The sequence below is a fragment of the Pinus tabuliformis genome, chromosome 6 (assembly GCF_031772625.1).
Source record: "Pinus tabuliformis cultivar Carrire ecotype Pingquan chromosome 6, CPIR1, whole genome shotgun sequence".
Classification (NCBI taxonomy): domain Eukaryota; kingdom Viridiplantae; phylum Streptophyta; class Pinopsida; order Pinales; family Pinaceae; genus Pinus; species Pinus tabuliformis.
The window spans coordinates 784,597,231-784,614,240 of NC_142292.1; the positions used below are offsets into that span (position 1 = coordinate 784,597,231).

The 17,010-nt window shown below is 39.7% G+C and overlaps 1 protein-coding gene and 1 pseudogene across 1 annotated transcript; both read right to left on the minus strand.

Annotated features, from left to right (window-relative positions):
* Positions 1-227: 227 nt before the first annotated feature.
* LOC149261087 (putative F-box/LRR-repeat protein 8) lies at positions 228-15,060 on the minus strand. The gene is made up of 4 exons (XM_089367649.1): positions 14,998-15,060; positions 14,599-14,698; positions 1,424-1,504; positions 228-1,321 (listed from the first exon to the last, which is right to left on the minus strand). The coding sequence occupies exons 1-4, from the start codon at positions 15,058-15,060 to the stop codon at positions 228-230; spliced, it is 1,338 nt and encodes a 445-aa protein (XP_089223775.1).
* A 306-nt stretch (positions 15,061-15,366) lies between these two features.
* On the minus strand, positions 15,367-15,949 carry LOC149261088 (glycine-rich RNA-binding protein GRP1A pseudogene; annotated as a pseudogene).
* Positions 15,950-17,010: the final 1,061 nt, after the last annotated feature.

The window sequence follows — 17,010 nt, forward strand, 5'->3', positions numbered from 1 at the left end:
TCCCTAAAATGGCATACGAGGAGATGAACATTTTTGGTGCTATTGTTTTTTCAATATATAACAGCATTAACTTGTGTTATTTTATAGCATCGAACTAAAACTCAGATGTAAGTAAAAGAATGAACCCAATCCTTTGCGCGCTGAAGAGACCTACTCTGATCATCCTCTCCTGCTGTCTGTGAACCACCATCAACAACAATGATTAGAGAGGCTCTTTTTTTCTAAACCTAACAGACACTTTTCGATGTTACTGCTTTACACCTTTTCACCTTTAATTTTATAAGGCTAGGGCAGCCACTGGAAATCGTCACAAGACCTTCATCAGATATTGGGCAATTTTTAATGCATATCTTATTCAATGCTATGAACTTACCTGAAATACAAGACATCTCCTTGTCCCCAACACTATCACTGTTGCAGAGTGCCATTCTTTCCAGCATAGGGCAATTGGAAACCAAGGCACTCAAACTCTCAACTGAAATGGCAATGCCCATCAAGACAAGTTCTTGCATCTGATGACATTTGTTTGCAATGGACAGTAACCCTTCCTCGCTAATTCTTTTGGACTTGCCAGTATCAAGGTGCACCTTTCTCAGTTTCCTACATCCATTTGCAACTGCATAAATACCTCGATCAGGACAATTAGACACCCTTCTCATATAAAATACTTCCATATTTGAGCACTTTGAAATAGCCATCAAACCTCTATCACCTAAATGCATGTTTTCAATTTGCAATTCCATTAGCTGTTGCAAGTTTCTAGTGCTGATTTCCAACAACTGATCCCAAGACCCTGAATTCCATGATGAAATGAGCATTCTTAGACACTTGGATCCTGATAATAGTGGGGCAAATAGCTGGCTGTTATAAAGATCTTTAAGGAACAATCTCCGTAGCTTACCTTGCCCTGGCCCTATTCTTTCCATTTGAACATCTAATCTTCCAAGTCTTTTAGCTGTAAGATCTTCCAGTTCGTTGCAATTCTTAAGTATTGAGTTCAAACCCTTCGCTCCAAGTCCACATGACCTGCATGAAAATTTCTTAATAGGACCACATACAAGTGAGAAGGACTCTATACCATCATTAGTAATCTCGATGCATCCCTTCAGTTTGATCTTCTTGAGATGAGTGAAACTCTTTCCAATTAAAGAAAGTGCCTTGTTGTCAATACTGGGAAATTTTCTGGAGCATTTCAGAGCCAGAACAGTCACATGATCGAATCTAGTGATCAGTGCTGGAAGTAAGGAGGAAAGCTCAGTTTGAGCAAGGAGAACTAGGTGTTGCCTACTTTTCGATTCAATGCGGTGCCATCTACTGCAGACTACGGAGCACGCATTTCAATCTTCATTTGTGAGATTTTGGAAAATCAGGGCCAAGCATTCATCTGGTAAATATACAATGAGATCCTGCTCTGGATACACACCAAACTGTTCAACCTCGTTATTCTCCAGAAAAAGGCCCATTGGTGGAGGAGCTAAAGAAGAGTTGGATTGACCCATCAGACCTAAGAACTCAATCAGAAAATATCCAATTAGCTTAAGAATAAGTTTATGGGTTAAAAAACAGAAGGATGTTGGTCGCTCTAATTGTTTTCACAATTCGAGCTCCACATAAATTGTCAACCCGAGGAGGTCTTTTTATTTCAAAGATAATAACGCACTGGATATGCTCAATTTCAAAAGCGGAATCGATGTTGTAGTAAAAGAAAGATACACACCTGTTAAATTCATCAATCTACTAATTCACACTCTACTTAATCAAAGCTGAAGTTAATTAAATTATAGCAGAAACGATTTCTCTGTTACAGCAAAGGAAAATCAATCTACAAAGAAAGAAATCATTCAATCATATCAGGAACAGGACCCTATTCCTTGGTGAGGAACTTCAGCACCTGCTGCCTGGCACTTAATCACACTGTAAGAAAAGTAACTTCAAGAGATCAAGACCCTATTCCCAAGAACAAGAACCTTCAGCACTTGTCCTCTTGTTTCTAATCACACTGCAGGCAAAGGAAAGCAATCAATGGGAGCAAGACCCTATTCCTTTATGCAGGAATCTTCAGCACATGCTCTCAACATCATTCATTCGTGCATTCGATACGTGTAGCGCTAAGAAACAGAGTATTGCAAAACTGTGTAACTAGTGTTTCAACAACAGAATTAAGGGAAGTGCAAACACATAAAGAAATAAACAAACTACAGGAACCAAAAGGGTGAATCTTGTGAGGAAGGCGGGCCCTCTCCTTCTCACAAGATTCCCCAGGAGAAAGAATTAAATTGAAACGCTCAAAAGAAGATTTTATTCATCTGTCAAAGTAACTGATACATTACAGAAGGAGACTAGCTCCAGTTCTCACACAATACTCTCCTGTAACTTACAATTCAACCCCCGTCTAATGATGATGTCTCCTCTTTTTAAAGAGGAGACATCTTTTACAATTTACATGAGAGTGAATCTTCATCATCTCGATTCTGTTTTCTTTTCCAAAACAGGACTATTCTGTTCTTTCAAAAAGAGATGTTGTTACAACCGAGACAACAAAAGTGCTATCTTCAGGATAATCCAGGTAACCGTATCTTCGTGCTGCTGCTACTATTCCACAAAAAGTTCTTCCAGAATCACAAATTACGCATAACGGGATTTGCGTGCTTGACGGCTGTTTCAGCAACTGAGTCAGCTGTTTCAGCAACGGAGTCAGCTGTTTCAGCAACGGAGTCAGCTGTTTCAGCAACGGAGTCAGCTGTCTCAGCAACGGCCGCTCGTTCCCAACAAGGCATATAACTTATCTGCGATCTTTGACTTGTGTTAGCAACAATGCACTTCAATTAATGATAAAATATAAGAGTATTGCGGAATTAAATGTAAGACAGATTAAACATATAATAAAGAAGAGGTTTCTATATACCTTGGGATAAAGTGGATGAAAAAGACAATGAAGTTCATGGTTTAAGAGTAGAGTGGTGTCAAAATATATAGCAAAAATGATACATAGTGGAGTCCTAACATCCCCCCCAGCTAAAAATGTTGCATGTCCTCAGGCAACCCCTAGTCTGAATCAGAGTCTGAGTACTGGGACTGAGCATGCAAATTACTCAAGCAGTAGCTGGAGAAGGTGGCATCTGTAGGAGCTCGGAATCCGCTGTTGGTCTGCAAATGTTGCCATGCCAAGGCTTCCTCTCTGTCAGTCAACTGGTAATGACATTGATATTTGTCTGAAGGCAGCCATAAAATTGGAAAACGGAAATGATACCCGATCCAGTTTACTCCACAATGTTGAATGCAATCAATGTACTTAGGGACCCTGGATAATGCAGCTTGAAGATTGAGAGGGTTAAAAGGATGATAATCCTGTCTTTCCTTACATGACTGCTGCCAAAAGATATCATTGGCCTTCAATGCAGCAGTACCCTTCATTCTAATGTGCTGTTGACACTTAAAAAGTATTGAAGCCTGTAATTGCTGCATGTACTCGTTCATTCCTGGCTTCTGCAAGAATTCATAATATTGTGCTATAAACGTGGCTGGGCCTACAGGCTCTGGTCTAATCCACAGGAGTTTATTCTCCTCATTATGACTGCTTGCAGTGAACGCAGTCTGCCAAGTGAGCTGGTTAGACAAAAACGAAGCAAATGCTCTGATTTGTATATCTCCTGCAATTGGAATAAGATTAACTCTCCTATCTTCAGGAATGGCCTCATTATGAAGGTAGAGTTCGCACAGCAGATGCTGGTCACTTTCAGGGGCCTCCTTAAAAGTCTCAACAAATTTCTCTGAAGTCATTAATTCATATGGTCTGCCATTTGCTATTGCTTTTAATTGGAAATAAACTAATCGTTCAGAAAGAAAGAGAGAGTAGTTTACAGAGGGTTTGTGCGTAACCATCAATTTCCGCACTAATGAAAACATCAAGGCTATCTTTGCCTTAGACTCTCTGGCTTCCTTTTTATACTCCCTGTGCTCTTGCATTATTTGGTCCCAGCTATCCCAGTTGGCATATACATGGTTCTGCCATTGTAACTTATGCTGTCGTAATATTATATCTTGTTCTTCAGCATATTGCTTCTTCCATTTGTTCATCTGTTCCAATTGATTCCATGGCAGAGTCTGTGTCTTGGCATCAGAAGTAGTGGGTTGGGACATTGTTTCCTCTGTCTGGATGGCTGCATCAGAAGTAATGGGTTGGGACGTTGTTTCCTCTGTCTGGATGGCTGCATCAGAAGTAATGTGTTGGGGCATTGTTTCCTCTGTCTGGATGGCTGCATCAACCTGCAAAGGATGGGATATCTGTGGTTTGATTTCTTCTTCTTGCTTTATAGAGGGTCCTACTGGTTCTTGTGGAGCAGTAGGGCATTCCTCTTTTATTCCACCTGTCGTAGATGTTTCAGGGAGCTGAATTTTAACTACTTTGTAGCCTGCATCCTGGTAAATGCTGCCACACTCCTTGCACATATATTCCATACATGGCTCCTTATTTTGCATTGAGGCTACGTGTGCTAATGTATGGAGATTCAGTTCTCTTTCAAAAGCCTCTCGAGCCATGGTTAGTTCAGTTTTGTAAGCTTCTAATTCAGACTTCAGGAACTCATTTTCCTCCAGTAGAGATGTCATAGTATGTGAACCTTGTGTGCTGATTGGCTCTGTTGGAATATTTTGTTGACGCACAGTCGTAGCTGGTTCTTGTACCACAGTGGGTGGTTCTTGTGTTTCATCCACTGGGCGAGAAATGGGTTCTTGTGCTCCAGTGGCTGGTTCTTGTGTTTCAGTCACTGGTGATTTCCCACTATCGTCCTGCTTGGTGTATTCTTGTGCCTCAGTGACTGGTTCTTGTGTTTCAGTCACTGGGCAAGTGACTGGTTCTTGTGGAGCAGTCACTTCTTGGCCCATAAACAATGTCATATTATCCCGGGACACTGGTTCTTGTGTGGCAGTGCCTTCGGACGAGACGGGTTGGGAAGTTTGGGATGGGGATAAAGGTTTTAGTAGAATAGTGGCAGGGTCAGGGAAAATGGAGGTGGATTTTGTCTCAACAGTCGTTTTCCTTTTTCTTTTTGGTAGGAAGGCAGCAAAATTACTGCCTTTCCTTTTCTTTGAAAGGGAGGGTTTCTTTCTGGGGACAGGGTTTTCCGGAGGGGTAAGAATTTGAGATATGGACCTTGTCCGTGGTCTGGAGCCTACGACTGTTGAGGTTTTCTTCTTTTTCTTAACGGGTGAGGAAGGGGGTGTTAGAGAGTCGTCACTAGGGACCGAAATAGTGGAGGCAGTTGGCTCTGCTAAATGAGGCGAGCTCGGGGTTGGGTCAACTGGGGAATGCAGAATTTCTTCCTGTTGTTCTTCATGAGGAATTTCTGGAATGTCATGAGGACTTTCAGATGGTTGGGCTGTTTGGTCCTGCTGAGGAATTTCTGGAATGTCCTGAGAATTTTCGGGTGGTTGGGGAATTTCAGGTGCTTGTTGAGGAATTTCGGGCGGCTGGGGAATCTCAGGTGGGGCGTGCAGAGGGGGATTTTGCTGAGCAAAACCCCTCTGTATCAGCAACTGGCATAAACGGTGATGGGTAAGGGATGACATTGGAGATTTAGCTCGTTTACAATAATAAGACATGTTTTTAATACAACCAAGCAGATAATAGGGGATATTAATCAGTCGTCCATTCCTCAAGTGATTCATCAAAACAAAATCATGATTGTACACTACCTGATAACGCCCCTCACATGTTAAGTAGTGTTTGATGAACTCTGCCACTGATGGCCATGGTTGAGGAAGTGAATGCAGACTAACCCCGCGGCCTCTGGGTTCCACTTGCTCATCCGGGTGCAGAAATTCTTGCTGCGCGTTAAGAACGACCTGCTTCCTGCTAAACCAGCGAGTACCCTCAGCTGGCAACCCTGATACCTGAACTATGTCATCCTCTGTCACTGAAATGCGAACCCCTTGGACCACTGAAAAATTGTCTTCAAGGTTTTGTGCAAATTCTAAGACTTGTTCCTGGTTAAATTCCCCCAACCTTTCAAAATATACTGTCCATCCCGCTTGTTGGAAGATCTGATAGACTTCAGGAAACAATTGAAGAAGACTTATGGAGCCGGGCTCATGTCTAACGGCCGACCCTCCCATGGCTGTAGCTTTGAGTTTTCCGCAGAGGCACCGACACAGTAAACACAGACCCTGATCGCGCTAGTTGTTGCAACAGAGGCTGCATAGTCTAAATGACGGCAGAAATAGATATGACAACGGGCGGCAGCTTGGTTCATGCGAAATGATTGTTCTATTTTTGGAATTCCCCCCCCTACGTATGGTGTAATAATGATTGGACGTGTAAATATATGCAATCATTATAAATGAAATCCTCTCTTTAATATGATTTAACCGAATTACATTAAAACCTTATACCTTACATTTTACCTTTGATTTAATAATTCGAAGTGTCGATTGCTTCAAAATAGCTTTTATGTACATGGAAGAATCTGTAGATTTTTTTAGAACGGGAGTGTAATTGAATCTGGTACGTGCTGAATAATTTTCACCAAAAGGATCTGAAGTATAATCGTGGAGAACCAGAAAGCTCATATAACATCAAAGAGGGATACTGTTTTGATGATAACAAGTTGCTGAAACTGGTGTTTGAGCAACTGGAAAATGAACGATACGTTGCTGAAACAGGTGTTTCAGCAACGGGAGAAATCAATAATACGTTGCTGAAACAGGTGTTTCAGCAACGGGGAAAATTAATGATACGTTGCTGAAACAGGTGTTTCAGCAACGGGAAAAATTAATGATACGTTGCTGAAACAGGTGTTTCAGCAACGGGAAAAATCAGAGAAATGGGATAAATGACTTAGGTCTGTGAATGGAGAAAATATTTGATAAGGGATCATTTCAGCAGTAAGGGGTGGGAAATACTGACTGAAGGAGGATATTTCAGGGATGGTGGGAGTGGGAATAATAGAAATAATGTGGGTATGGAGGGATATTGCTTTAGGAAAAAGGGTAAAATGATGGGAAGAAGCTTCTTGATTTAAAGCTTCAGATCTTCTCATGATGAATCTGTCCTCCTTATTGCTTTTTCCAGAATCTGCAAAATTCAATTGTAATATGCCAATCCTTGACAGGGATTATTAGTGCTAAATCTAATCTAATACTAAAAGTATAGTGCAGAAAATTAAGTGTTGTGAGGAGCAGAAGACTCCCCTAGAAAAAGATAATGAATATCAGTCATGCAAGCAGTCTTGAAATCCTCTTTAGAAACAGGGCGCTTATATAGACGGAGCCTATGGCCATTGACTAGTAGAGGTGTTTTAGCATCATCAATTGTTACAAGTCTTACCGTTCTGTTTGGAAAGACATCATCTACTTCATATGGTCCAAGCCAACGTGTACTTTTCAAACCGAGAGTCATACAACAAGGCCCAATTACCTTTTTGGAACTGCTTGTGTTTGATAATTTTGTCATGCCACTTCATCCTTTGTTGCTGTATCATGTTTGTTTGATGAATGGCATCTAATATCTTTTCATCCAACTCTAAAAGCTGCTGCAATCTAGCTGTCTACACATCATTCAAATCAAGATTAACAGCTAAAGCAGTCCTTAAAGTTTTAATTTCAAATTCCACAGGAAAAACAACATTTTTACCATAAACCAATTCATAGGGAGAAAAACCTGTAGTGTTTCTCCAAGTAGTCCTGTAAGCCCATAATGCCTCAGGGAGCCTTTGGGACCAATCCTTTCGGTTGTCCTTCACTGTTTTAGTTAGAATGGCCTCTAAAACTTTTTTTGTGCTTTCCACCTGTCCATTGGCCTGGGGGTGGTATGGTGTAGTCATTCTATGTTGAATATGATATTTGTGAAGGGTAGATTTAAAACCATGAGAATTGAATGGAGGTCCTCCATCAGTAACTAGCTCTCTAGGAATTCCAAATCTAGTGAAAATCTCTTCAAATAAGAAGGCTAGAACAGCCTCTTCATTGGCTCTAATAAGTGCTTTGGCCTCCACCCACTTAGTCATATAGTCTGTGCAGACTAATATATAGGTTCTTTGATTGGATGGAGGGTTAATGGGTCCTATGAAGTCCAAGGCCCATCTTTCAAATGGTTTGGAAACTACCTGGGGGTTTAATGGCATTTGGTCTCTATGATTGGGTTGACCCATTCTCTGGCAACTGTCACAAGCCCTTACATACTTCTTTGCATCCTTGAATAATGAGGGCCAATAGTAACCCATCCTCAGAATTTTATGTGCTGTTCTTTTATCAGCAAAATGGCCTCCACAAGGGCCATCATGACAAGCTTTCAATATGGCGTACACTTCATCTTCTCTAATGCATCTTCGGATCTCCTGATCAAGCCCAGTATAGAAGAGACACCCGCTTATCCAACTGTACCTGGCACTTTGTTGAACAATTCTTCTATATGACAGGTGTGCTGGTAGTTTTCCTGCAACCAAATAATTAGCAATATCTGCATACCATGGAGAGTGAGCAGAAACTGCAAACAAATATTCGTCAGGAAAACTATCATCTATTGGAATATAATTGTTAGTTTTTAACCGTGAAAGAAAATCAGCCACCACATTTTCTTTACCAGGCCGATCTACAATTGTAATATCAAATTCCTGCAATAATAATAGCCATCTGGTAACTCTAGCATTTGTGACAGATTTGTTCATTAAGTATTTAATAGCTGAATGATCAGTGTGCACAAAAGTAGGATAACCAGTGATATAGTGTCGGAATTTATTAATGGCATAGATTACTGCAAGGAACTCTTTCTCGGTAACTGTATAGTTAAGCTCAGCAGGGGTCATATTCTTACTGATAAAGTATATAGCATAAGGAAGATGATTTTCCTCTTGTCCCAAAACCACTCCAATAGCAATGTCTGAAGCATCAGAAGATATGTGAAACGGAAGATTCCAGTCAGGCCCCCTCAAAACTTTCTGACAAGAATTAGTCCACTTGAATTCAACATTTTTCATAAGCAATACAAATAATGGAGAAGCTATTTTAGAGAAATCTTTAATGAATTTCCTGTAATAACCAGCATGTTCCAGAAAACTTCTCACATCAGTTTGAGTTTTAGGAACAGAAAGATTCTGAATGACCAATATTTTAGATGGATCTACCTGAATACCTTGAGATGAAATAAAATGTCCAAGCACTATTCCCTCACTCATCATCATATGGCATTTTTCGGTACTTAAGGAGAGGTGAGCTTGTATACATCTTTTAAGTACTTTCTCAAGGTTTTGTAATGCCTCTTCGAAAGACACACCATAAGGGGTGAAATCATCCATAAATATTTCCATGCAATCATTCAGCATATCAGAAAAAATTCCTATAACAGCTCTTTGAAAAGTTGTTGGTGCATTGCACAACCCAAATGGAAGAACTCTATAGGTGAAAGTTCCCCAGGGGCTGGTGAAAGTGGTCTTGTCTTGGTCTTGGGGTGCAATTCTTATCTGATTATACCCACTGAATCCATCTAGAAAAGAAAAGAATTTCTTCCCTGCAAGGCTGTCCAACACCTGATCAATGAAAGGTAAGGGAAAGTGATCCTTTTGAGTAGCTTTGTTTAAAGCTCTATAGTCGACGCATACCCTCCATTTCCCGTTTTTCTTAGGAACAATTACTAACGGGGAAACCCATTCACTGTCAGATATGGGGTATATAAATCCTGCGTTAAGCAATTTTTGAAGTTCTTCTTTAACAATTTCTCGTAAATTAGGATTCATTCGTCTTTGGGGTTGACAAACAGGTCGGCATCCCTCTTTAATGTAAATTCGGTGAGTACATAATTCAGAAGAAATACCTTTCATGTCCGTGTAATCCCAGGAAAATGCCTCCTTATATTCGTGCAATAACTTCATTAGTTGCTGTGTTTCAGAATCTGTTAGATCAGGATTTATGTTTAATGTCTTGCCGGGTTCAATTTCAACTGTTATGCTTTTAGATGAGATCGTGGTTAAAGTTTGGGATGAATCTTCAGGTTCAATCTTTTCTTGTGCATCAGTTTCAAAAATTGCAGTTAATTGATTGTGTGTTTCAGCAATGACAGAAGAAGGTTCACAAATAAAATTATTGATTATCTCATCCTCTGTATTGTCTTTAAGAGTTAAAGCTTGTCCTATAGTTAGAATAGGCTGAACAACATTATCATCATAATCCATCCATATAGAATCTTCATTATTGACTACTGGCGTAGCGTGAGGATAAAGAGTTAATTGTTTTGTTTCATAACCATTAGAAATTGTCATTGAACCAGATCTGCAACTAATAAATGCATCAGCTGTGGCCAACCATGGCCTTCCTAGAATTAAGGGATGTCCCCCCAGCTTTGTTTTAGTCTGCAATACAACAAAATCAGCTGGATATTTCCAGGATTCGACTGAAATGAGTAGGTCTTCAACAATTCCTTCTGGTTTAATTGTGGAACGGTCAGCTAACTCTAAGATGGTGGGTGTATCTCTGATTGTGTTATTCAGCTGTAACAATTGTGAAGTTTCCAGAGTCATTATATTAATTGCTGCACCTAAGTCTACCAGAACTCGGGGAATCATTGTTTTACCAATCTGAACTGTGACAGTAGGATGGCCAGGATCACCATATTTTACAGGAGGGGTTTTTCCGGTCATTAATGCAGACAAGTCTCCCATCACATGCACTGTAAGGGGATCCTTGGTTTTCCTACCAGGTTTCTTAACACAAATATCCCTTAATGTTCTGGCATAAATTGGTACATCTCTTAATGCTTGTAAAAGTGGAATTTTAATATACAAATTTTGCAATTCCCCCATAAAATTAAAAGCAGGTGTTTCAGTTGTTTTGGTTAAAACCAAACGCTCGGGGAATGGTGGTTCTGTTATTTCAACATTTTTGTTAGGAGGTGGTTGAGCTTCTTTTTGTTTCTCGGTTTCATTTTTATCTGAATCAGTTATGTCATCAATAATAGGCTCTACTATTCTTCCAGATCTCAAATGAATATCATTACATTGCATAGTAGGAAATATAGACTGATTCTGAATATCAATGACTTGCACAACTTTATTGTTGGGGTTAGGATTTGGTTGCACAGGTAGTTGGGGTCTCATTTGGTTGTTTGGCGGAGCATTTGATGGCAGAGGGAGTGATTGTTGGAATTGAGGCAATTGATTTGGGTACGGGAGTGATTGACTATTCCAATTTGGGTTCCAAGGATTAAAAGGAGGTGGCTGCTGTGGAGGCCAAGGAGTCCACATTGAAGGGTCAACAAAGGGAGGGTTTTGCATTTGCATGGGTGGGAAATTCATTTGATTGAAAAGTGGGTATTGCATTTGTTTGAAGGGGGGGTAACTTGTTTGGCCAAAAGCAGAATAATTGTTCCAACGATTAAATGGCATACCAGAGTTCGTACCTTGCCCTTTAGGTTGCCATTGTCTTCTTTGAGTTAGCAGGTAAACTGCTTCAGCTTCTTCTTCCATTGGCTGCAACGCTGCTTTTATTCCTGGTAGAGATGGACACTGTTTAGTCTCATGATCTTTCTCACAAAGGGTGCAAATTGGTATTTTATCTCTTGGGCATTCCCTTAGTGGATGTTTGTCTCTACATTTCGGGCAAAAGACAGCTAGAGTTGCTTCTGCTTCGGCCTGCTTCTTCTTAACCTGCAAAGTGTCAATCTGCGAAGCAAAAGAACTTAACATTTCGGTTTTAAATTCTTCAAGTAAATTACCTATTTCTGCTCTTGTTGCTCCTCCATTGGCTGATTTCTGCACCCTTGAATAGGTGGAATCTCTTATTCTGTTTCTTGCAGCTCCCCTAGAGCACCTTTTAGCAAGTTCACAAATCTCATCATATGATTCTTTAGATATATCTCCCTTAGCAAGCATATTTAACATATTTAGACAATCATCCCTTAAACCTCTAAGTAATATTGTTTTACGAATTTCCTTACTTATATCCGGATGATCAGACCTCTGTATGTTGTACTGCAGCCTTTCTATGTAGTCCTCCAGAATTTCATCCGACTTTTGTGCCATATTGAACAGTTCATCCTTCTTCTCTCTCGTCCGGCAGTAGTCTTGATATTTAAGCAGAAATTTTTGTTTCATCTGCTCCCATGTTGTGATTACCTGACTTCCAAGGCTCATGAACCATCTTAAAGCATTCCCTTTTAAGGTGGCTGGAAACAGCTTCAACTTTTGAGCATTAGTAACATAATCATAAATTCTGCATAATATATCAAATTCAAAAAGAAATTTGTCAGGATCTTCAGTGGATAAACCATGAAAGTTAGGTAGAGCAGACAATGGAATATTTTTCATTGTTCCTGCAGGGAGATCACTGATGGGAAATCCCAAGGTAGAGAGGGAATTTTCATCCTTTCTTTCTTCTTCAGGACCTGCACGTCCTCCTCCAAAGAGGAAGGCATCATTGTTATCTTCCATTGTTGGCCCTCCTACTGCACTTTCTCGATCGTCAGAATCCTCTATTGGTTCTTCAATGTTCTCTACCGGTCGTCCAACGCTTTCTACTATTTCCTCAATGTGTTCTACTGATCTGCTAATACTTTCCTCTGACTCTTCAGCACTGACTGCTGGTTCTTCTGTATTTTCAGGACCCACAACTTCCTCTGTTCTGTAATCTGACTGAGGGGAACGCTGGAATTTTGATTTCCGAGAACTTAATCTTTGTGATGATTCAGCCTTCGATACAATCTCGTCAATAAAAGTTTTTCGTCCTCCCCAGCCCTTGCCACCTGTGCGGTTATTTTTCTTCTGGTTTCCTCGTCCTCTCATACAATCTGCACATTAAAAAGAAAAGATGAATGCTTTTGAAATCTATAATTACCTTCCCCGGCAACGGCGCCAAAATGTTGGTCGCTCTAATTGTTTTCACAATTCGAGCTCCACATAAATTGTCAACCCGAGGAGGTCTTTTTATTTCAAAGATAATAACGCACTGGATATGCTCAATTTCAAAAGCGGAATCGATGTTGTAGTAAAAGAAAGATACACACCTGTTAAATTCATCAATCTACTAATTCACACTCTACTTAATCAAAGCTGAAGTCAATTAAATTATAGCAGAAACGATTTCTCTGTTACAGCAAAGGAAAATCAATCTACAAAGAAAGAAATCATTCAATCATATCAAGAACAGGACCCTATTCCTTGGTGAGGAACTTCAGCACCTGCTGCCTGGCACTTAATCACACTGTAAGAAAAGTAACTTCAAGAGATCAAGACCCTATTCCCAGGAACAGGAACCTTCAGCACTTGTCCTCTTGTTTCTAATCACACTGCAGGCAAAGGAAAGCAATCAATGGGAGCAAGACCCTATTCCTTTATGCAGGAATCTTCAGCACATGCTCTCAACATCATTCATTCGTGCATTCGATACGTGTAGCGCTAAGAAACAGAGTATTGCAAAACTGTGTAACTAGTGTTTCAACAACAGAATTAAGGGAAGTGCAAACACATAAAGAAATAAACAAACTACAGGAACCAAAAGGGTGAATCTTGTGAGGAAGGCGGGCCCTTTCCTTCTCACAAGATTCCCCAGGAGAAAGAATTAAATTGAAACGCTCAAAAGAAGATTTTATTCATCTGTCAAAGTAACTGATACATTACAGAAGGAGACTAGCTCCAGTTCTCACACAATACTCTCCTGTAACTTACAATTCAACCCCCCTCTAATGATGATGTCTCCTCTTTTTAAAGAGGAGACATCTTTTACAATTTACATGAGAGCGAATCTTCATCATCTCGATTCTGTTTTCTTTTCCAAAACAGGACTATTCTGTTCTTTCAAAAAGAGATGCTGTTACAACCGAGACAACAAAGTGCTATCTTCAGGATAATCCAGGTAACCGTATCTTCGTGCTCCTGCTACTATTCCACAAAAAGTTCTTCCAGAATCGCAAATTACGCATAACGGGATTTGCGTGCTTGACGGCTGTTTCAGCAACTGAGTCAGCTGTTTCAGCAACGGAGTCAGCTGTTTCAGCAACGGAGTCAGTTGTCTCAGCAACGGCCGCTCGTTCCCAACAAGGCATATAACTTATCTACGATCTTTGACTTGTGTTAGCAACAATGCACTTCAATTAATGATAAAATATAAGAGTATTGCGGAATTAAATGTAAGACAGATTAAACATATAATAGAGAAGAGGTTTCTATATACCTTGGGATAAAGTGGATGAAAAAGACAATGAAGTTCATGGTTTAAGAGTAGAGTGGTGTCAAAATATATAGCAAAAATGATACATAGTGGAGTCCTAACAAAGGAAACAAACAAATTTGATCTGAAATTGTGCTTGACCAATTCTTAACAACCTAACAAAGCGAAAGCTGGATATTTTCGGCAAAAACCTAAATTGTGAGACTTGAGGTAATAGTTCCTAACAGTCCAGCAAATGAAAACCATGAATTTTTATATGGTGAATCTTGAGGAGAAGCTCGTGCAAACTCTGACAGCGAGAGAGATTGAGGTGCTGGAGATTTGTTAAGAACCCAAAAGAATTAAGCAATGACTTCATATCTGGGCATCTTAGGTGCAGGTATTGCAGTGAGGACAAATGATAGAATTCCTCTGTTAAAGTTTTGAGATGAATCAAATCTAACATACAAGTCACCACAATCTTTTCGATGTGCTTCATCCGTCCAATGGACTTTGGGAACATTGAAAGAGGAGCATAAACATGTAGCTCCCGCAACTCCAGAGGTGCCTGCCACACAATATTCATCTTTCAACAGTAAGAAAAATACAGAGATGATAGCCTTTATCTACAAAGCCCTTCAAATGCATTTGAGAGCCTATGCTAGTATAGCAATTGTAGCAACAATCTACCATAAATTACAGCGGCAAAGTAAAAAAAGAGAATAAATAGAAAAGTGTCCTTAGCCCTAACCCGAGATTCTGCTTTCCATCGTTTTTTAAATTTGGTTCAAGCCACTTCTAAAACCCTTATATTCTTCATCGACATCTAGGGAGGGAGGCAAGAGGAGGGACAGTTGTTCCAGCGACCTCGTTATTCTCCAGAAAAAGGCCCATTGGTGGAGGAGCTAAAGAAGAACTGGATTGACCCATCAGACCGAAGAACTCAATCAGAAAATATTCAATTAGCTTAAGAATAAGTTTATGAGTTAAAAAAACAGAAGGAAACAAATAATTTTGATCTGAAATTGCGCTTGACCAATTCTTAACCACCTAATAAAGGGAAAGCTGGATATTTTCGGCAAAAACCTAAATTCTGAGACTTGAGCTAACAGTTCCTAACAGTCCAACAAATTAAAACCAAGAATTTTTATATGGTGAATCTTGAGGAGAAGCCCGTGCAAACTCTGGTAGTGAGAGAGATTTAGGTGATGGAGATTTGTTAAGAACCCAAAAGAATCAAGCAGTGACTTCATATCTGAGCATCTTACAGCAGCCACGAGAGCCACCGCCTCCACCATCGCCCCCGTTTCCTCTGGATTGGGCTGGATTAACGGTGATGCTCCTCCTGTCAAGCATCTTTCCATTCATTGCGTCGATGGCATCCCTCATCGATTGCTCATCGTTGAAGGTCACGAATTTGAATCCACAGGATCTACCGGTTTCCCAATCACTTATAATCTGCAGAAAAAAAATCCAGAGACAAACCCTCAGAAAAGAACTTTATTCGTCAAACACAAAACCCGAAGAAAACCCTAGTTTTAAGAAACCCTCAGAAAATTATTAAATCTGTGAAAATTCAAAACCTGAAAAGCAAACCCTAATAAAACCTATCAAATTCAAACCCCAAAAATAATAAACCCTAATTATTACAAAATGGACATGACCATGAGAATTCGAGAGATTAATACACAAATAATGGCTTTGCCGTGGATTCCACGACTTCACCGTAGGGGCTGAAAGCCTCCTGCAGGGTTCTATCATCAGTAGACCATGCGAGACCTCCTACAAAGCATCAAAACTCAACATCTGCTGAAGCCATCTTCTCAGACTGAAATTTAAGAAAACTTGACCAATAAGAGAGAGCAAGAAACCACTAACACATGACTAGATCCAAGACTAGAACCGAAAATGAACAAAACCAATACGAACCAGGGAAAGACCGCCCCATAAACAAGTAAGAAAGTAGGGTTTGGGCTAGATGGGAATGGTGCATGCTAATATGGGCCTTATATTTGGAGCGAGGCATCGCAACTGTCTGTTCATCCCAAACCCAACCAAGAAGAATCCGAGAAGAATGAAAGAACATTGAGTTTCTACAAACTATTTTTGGAAGGAATTGGTAACCACCTTGACCGAACAACTAAACCTTTTGCAATCGTCTAACATATAATCTTTTGGTGCACAAGATGACAGGTGTGCAGAGAGGGGAGTTGATTTCAAAGGGAAACACCTTACGACGTAATTACATCTTTAACTAATTTATTTCTCTTATTACTATAAAATGAAAAACTATTCATTTATTACTATAAAATGAGAATGTATTCATTTATTAATATAAAATAAGAACTCAAATTAGTAAATAGATTACTTTGTCTATATACCAATTTTGGCTAACAAGAAACCCTAAATAAAGAACCCTATCGGTCTTGTTATGCTATCTCAAGATTTCCATATCGAACATTAGAGTTCCATAGTAATGATGCCTTCGTGGAAAAAGTAAGGAACCCTATCAACCTTATTATACCATGTCAAGATATCTATGTGGAACCTCAAAGTAATGTCATCAATATGTCCTCATAAAGGTAGGATGGGAGTTGTTTTAATAGTGGTAGGATGATCAACACTCAAATATGTTCGGCATGATCAATACTCGAATATATTCGACATCCTCGAAGATGTAGTAGATGGTATTAGTTATTTACAAGATGAAAAAAAATGTGAATCAGTAAGTCTAATGAGGTAATCTCATAATTGAACAATCTTGTGTTAATAGTGAGTTGATAAGAAAGAATAAAATTTTACAAATTAAAGAAAATGGAGATACCACAGAAAATGTAGTATGTGGTTATGATGTAAAAATGTCAATACTGTCACTTTGAT

What these genes read in the sequence shown, in the direction of transcription:
- LOC149261087 (XM_089367649.1), bottom strand. Translation starts at nt 15,060, where the DNA reads ATGGGTCAATCCAGTTCTTCTTTAGCTCCTCCACCAATGGGCCTTTTT. An exon ending in TTTTTCTGGAGAATAACGAG is followed by an intron (nt 14,699 to 14,997) that starts GTCGCTGGAACA and finishes ATTGTGTGGCAG; the next exon opens with GCACCTCTGGAGTTGCGGGA. An exon ending in CGAAAAGATTGTGGTGACTT is followed by an intron (nt 1,505 to 14,598) that starts GTATGTTAGATT and finishes TTGAGTTCTTAG; the next exon opens with GTCTGATGGGTCAATCCAAC.